The sequence below is a fragment of the Sorghum bicolor genome, chromosome 10, assembly GCF_000003195.3.
Source record: "Sorghum bicolor cultivar BTx623 chromosome 10, Sorghum_bicolor_NCBIv3, whole genome shotgun sequence".
NCBI classification, from domain to species: domain Eukaryota; kingdom Viridiplantae; phylum Streptophyta; class Magnoliopsida; order Poales; family Poaceae; genus Sorghum; species Sorghum bicolor.
In genome coordinates, this window is record NC_012879.2 from 15,273,523 (window position 1) to 15,279,253 (window position 5,731).

A 5,731-nucleotide genomic window follows, 5' to 3' on the forward strand; every position below is an offset into this window, starting at 1 on the left:
AACTCCTACACACACGCAAAGATCATATCAGACGAACCACTGCAAACACATACTTGTTATACCCTTGCCACACAATATTTGGTTCAACTCATGTGTTAACACTTAACCCAAGCATGGCCATGCATTTGTTGATCCAATCACTTGAATGATCCAATGATATCTCTCTCACATAGAGAGGGGCAAGTTCCATCTTCATTATCTATGTCTCACAGCATGTTTCCCGGCAAACCCGAGGACCACCTTTATAACTACCTAGTTATGGAGTAGCGTTTAATAGTCCCTATGTAGGTCGTTTCACATCTTGAGAACATACGACAATCTCAGGTCTAAGGACATAACGTACATGATGCATAAAGAGATAATAAAAACATTACACGTTGGGTCAGTCCAGCCACATGTCATACATGTGACCACATTATTAGATTGACATCTCTATGTCTATGAATTGTGAAACTTTGTCATCAACTAATACATGTGCTAATCTAATATTCATGTGTGTCCTCACACGAACTCTGATCAGAGACAACTTTAGAATAACCATACAAGTAAAAGAGTTTCACAAACAATTCACATAATTGTCAATCGATATAAGTTTGTCTATAATGGATATTCATCAAACTCATAATATATGTCATGGATACAATTGTAATATCATCATCTCTATGATTACCTCTAGGGCATATTCCCAACATGATCATCATTAGAATTAGCTGCCATTGCAATCTGATATGACTCTGAATCAACACTATTATAGGCACAAAATCCATCTCCATGGGGAACATCCAAATTGTTGGTAATGTCTCTCGCAGCGTAAGCTAAATTATAAGGAAAGAATGACATCAATAGATGACCTGAGGGGTTAATTGACAAAGGAACAATATGGAAAAGGCACTTACTCAGATGATTTTGTGTCAAAGGTATCTCCTGAGGAGGTTCTACCATAACATCATGAGATCCACTACCATCTCCAACTACAATTGCAACACAGACCTCATTGTCGGCAGATTGGGCATCAGGAACCCTAGGCGCAACCTTTGGTTCCATAGCAAAGGTTGCATGGTCAAAGTAAGCTGGTTGTGCCATTGGCGCCGGGAGAACCCACGAGGCATCGGATCAACTAACACCCGCAACACAACCATGTCCAAACTTTGGAACTGGCTTTTCATAGCCGTTCTCACATACTTCTGCCATTGATGTACACACCCAATTGAGATCAACATTCTTAGCAAGTTCAGAGGGCAACCTAGGTGAAGTACACCCTCAACTGTGACGTCATCATCTCCATGGTAATGTAGCTCCTCTCGAGCCCTTCAAACCAACTCACTAAATGATGGCTTCTCATCGAATGACATAGGCACACTTTGCATGTCCACAAACTCAACATATCCATATCGGTCTCTTTCTAAGATGCCTCTATGATATATGCTCACTAGGTTATCCATCTATGGTGCATACATACAATGAAATACATTTTATTTAGTCCAAACTAAACGCTAACTACTACGTTTTAAATACATAAATATATACTACATTTATATACCTATGTATATATCCAATTATGTAATAACTATATACATATAAAATAATTAACTATCTCTAAAATAATATGTATCTAACTATCTATTAATAACTAACTATAAATATATATATATAACTATTCAATTATACAAAATATCTAACTATATATATATATAAAACAAATAACTAAACAAAACAAAATACCTTTTGCAGGCTAGCCGACATAGGCAGGCAAGACGGTGCGGCCTTGCAAGGGCGGCGCGGGGCGCCGAGGACGACGACGTGGCCGGCCGGGGGCGGCGCGGAATGTTGTGGATAGTGTGGCCAGCCGAGGGAGGGGTGGCCTGTCGGGGGCGGCCAACGACGCCTGGACAGGGGCGGCCGGCCAGGGGTGGAGGGGCGGCCGGCCAGGGGTGGAGGGGCAGCCCGCCCATACTAGGATGGATGGGCAGGGGACGGACGGCTTCCGGGGGTGGAGAGGCGGTGGGGCACCCCGACGGGGACGGGCGCGGGCGAGGGAGAGGAGCGAGGGTGAGGGAGAGGACGATGACGAGGGTGAGGATGAGGGCGAGAGTGATGGAGAGGACCGGCCGGGGGTGAGGGTCACGAGGATGGCGCGGCCGTCGGCAATGACACGGGCGAGGACGGCGGCGCACGTAATGGATGCCAAACTGAAAAGAAGGATTATTCACGCTTGACGCCGTGATGGACAGCATCAAACTTGGCTCCGTGATGGCTGGCGCCAAACTTGGCGCCATGATCTGTGACGCCAAGCCTATGCCACATCAGCACCCACACCAGAACGGGCCAACGACGTGTCATGTGGGCTTAGCGTCATAGACTTCGGCGCCAACCCTAGGTCCATTTTTTGAAGTAGAACCACCAATGGCATATTTGTGAGAATTTTTCAAAAAAAAAGCAAAAAAAAACAAAAAAGACGGTTTGCTCAATGGCGATATTGTTGAAAACCAGATTAGTTTGACAACCAAATTACGTAATAATCACACAACTCGGCGCAGATTTGACAACTTACATCCGACGTGAGAAAACACACACCCACACATAATTCTAATAATAATTATAATAAGTATGACCATCATAATCATTTGCATAAGTACTATATATAATATACTAGTATATTACTTTATATATGACTGTTGAACTGACAGCTGCAGAGAGCATGCAGATACGGCTGGCCAGCTAATTAACTAGCCACTGATCTTTGGCCCGACTGATGATGCATTGGCGCGGGTTGTTCCAGCCTGCTCGCCGCGTGGATGGGCGTCGGCGATCACGGCTCGACGACCGGCGCGGAGGACGGCTCGGTGCTGCAGGTGCAGGCGGATCCGGTACCAGTCGTGGACCCAATCCGGGACGAAGCCAGTGAGGCACCACTGGAGCTTCTGGCCGGCGCCGGGAACGCACAGCGGGCCGGTCCCGATCCACCGCGCCGCCGTGCTGGTGTACTCGTCCGCCGTCGCCACGAACCACGGCCGGAGCTTGGCCTTCACGGCGCTCGACAGCATGCGCGTGTGCACGTAGAACGGGACCTGCAAGCATACATACATATATATACATACTACATACATGAATTAGCCAACTACTTTATACTTTAGCAGGTCGAGACTCGTGTGACTGCTAGTGTGTAGCCACCGGTCTCGCCAGCTCATGCTAGCTCAGCTGGGAGGTTGAAACGTAACCGGCCAGAGCCCAGGGACAGTGTCGATCATTATTACGGACCTGGTACTGGACATCGACTCCTTGGCTCTTGTACTCGACGTAAAGGCTTCTGGAGAGCTGAGCGACATACCTGGATAGGATGAACACCACAATAAATATTTTAAATATATATAATACTTTTATTAGTAGTTGTTGTACCATGATGATCAAGAAGTTAATTTGAAAGATCCCACGCACTAGTGACTAGACATTAACGTACGGATCGGACATGTGTTAACGTTGACGTGCACGAGCACTGAAGGCACGAAAGATATATACGCACATACAGAAATTATTTTATTTTGTTCGGCTTTATATTATGTACGTCTTCAATTTCGTAATTTTGTTCGGTTTGCATGCCTAGACATTGTATTATTCTAAATGTAGAACTGGAACAATTTTTTTGTACCCATTAATTGGATAGATCAGGAAAAGAACTCGATCGGGGTGGTCATCGGGTTATCTGACCCGATAAAGTTGTTAAATTAGAATCACTAAAAAAACAAATACAACTCTTTTCCCAGTACTCTACAGTCTACACCCTTGGCTAGACCCCAGTAGTCTAAAGTTGTTAAAACCAGAATATATCCGGCCGTCTAGTAAGGTCATCTAAGAGTTTTGCCTCGCTCGTTCCTAAAAACAAGGTCGTTGTTGATGATATATATCAATACTATTTAGGTGAGATTCTCTCCCCCAAGTCATATATAGTTCAAAAAAAAGTTCATGTCATGTCAAGAACGATTTCAAAAGAAATTTCTTCACTTATATATGTCGTCGTCTAGCCGTCTAGGTATCGGACCGAAAATATTATAAAAACCAGGTAAGGTAGAATTGATCAAAGGTTTCAAATTAAAACTGTATTTTTATATAATTTATATCTGAGAAAAGTAATGCTTTTTGTGAATTCATTTCAAAATACAAGTATATAGAGTGCAAGCTAGTCGTCCTTTCCAAAAAACGTAGTCGCATGTATAGCTGGTTTCGTACGCCTACCGGGTTGTCATATGTATATAGCTGCAAACGTACAAAAACTCTGACGCTGCACGCGCGCTAGCTTGTTATTTTAGTAGCATGTAAAGTCGTTAGAACAAGGAGAGAAAAGGAAGCATATATAATGCCTATCTAATCTCTCACGTATGTACGTACTTTTTGGTGGAGCTGTAGACGGTGTAGAGAGGGAATGACGGGACGGCCACGGTGGAGCCGGAGCCAACGTTAACGATGGCACCCCTCCGCCGCGCCAACATCGCCGGCAGCACCGCGGCGGTGACCTCGGTGAGCCCCCACAGGTTCACCCGTATCATCCGCACGAACCGCTCGATGTCCGCCTCGTGCAGGTACACCGCGCCAGGCGTGTTCACCGCCGCGTTGTTCACCAGCATCCCCACGTCCAGCCCCTCGATCGCCTCCCGGAGCCGCCGCATCGCCGCGTCGCCTGCCAACAATGCAATTCAGACACGCCGATCGACGACGTACGGTGTTGTTGTGTGGATTTCATGCATGCGTTATTGTCTCACCTTCAGGGGTGGCGACGAGGGAGAGGTCCAGAACCACCGTCTTTATCTTCACGGGGTGGATGGACATGATGGCGTCGGAGGTCTCCTGGAGGTTGTCGGCGTTGAGGTCGAGGAGGACGAGGTTGAGCCCCCGTCGCGCGAGCTCCATGGCCATGGACCGGCCGAGACCAGAAGTCGGGCCAGTGACGATGGCCCATGAGCCGTAGCGGTGGAGGTCCTTCGGCCGGCGCAGGCACAACACGAGGTAGGCGAGAGGGCGGCCACACATGGCGGCGATGTACAGCGCGCCAAGGCAGGCCAGGGAGACGAACCAGACAGGCACGTCCTCCATTGTTTCTGCTTCTCTGCTTCTTGCTAGCTAGCTAGCTAGCTCCTGCACTGCAGGGGTATATATACAGCAATATGCTGCCACTACTATATATGAAATGACTGTGTGTAGTGGAGCAGTGGCGGCGGCAAGAGCAAGCCATACATGTATAGACCATGCAATATGTGGGTGGCACTTGCACTGTCCGTTTATGTGCCTTATATGGTCGACTGTAGCTCGTAGCTACCAGCTCTCCAGCTAACTGGAGATAGGGCTAATAAGCTATTAAATTCCTCATTCACAGAATAGAGAGTACTCTGTTTAACTTAAGAGTAAAAGCATGCATGGTTAGTCCATCAACTTATTATGTGCCTATATCAATTAGGTCCACCAACTTTGTAATTTTATTTCTGAGTTCAAAACATTTTTAAGTGGTCCATACCGGTAGTTTTTATGTTTACATCAGTCATGGACTGTACAACATGGTTCATAACTCAGAGAAGAGGTCACCTGCACCACAACACGTGTAAGCAGTGAGCTAGTCGGTCTTTTAGCAAAAAAAAAATAGCCGACTTGTTACTTCCTTCATCCCCTAGGGGAGGCCCTCCCTCTCTCCATCTCCCACATGTTATTTCTCCCATATGAAACTTGGCAGTAGTAGCAGAGGCAG

General features: G+C 46.4%; 1 protein-coding gene across 2 annotated transcripts; it reads right to left on the reverse strand.

Moving 5' to 3' along the window:
- Positions 2,477-5,318, reverse strand: LOC8072827 (very-long-chain 3-oxoacyl-CoA reductase-like protein At1g24470). 2 transcript variants are annotated; one of them, XM_021449127.1, is made up of 4 exons: positions 4,755-5,318; positions 4,384-4,672; positions 3,219-3,328; positions 2,477-3,068 (listed from the first exon to the last, which is right to left on the reverse strand). In XM_021449127.1, the coding sequence occupies exons 1-4, from the start codon at positions 5,083-5,085 to the stop codon at positions 2,719-2,721; spliced, it is 1,080 nt and encodes a 359-aa protein (XP_021304802.1). In that variant the 5' UTR covers positions 5,086-5,318; the 3' UTR covers positions 2,477-2,718. The 2 variants fall into 2 exon arrangements, with proteins under 2 accessions (XP_021304802.1, XP_002438276.1); XM_002438231.2 differs by having other exon boundaries at positions 3,259-3,328; positions 4,755-5,316.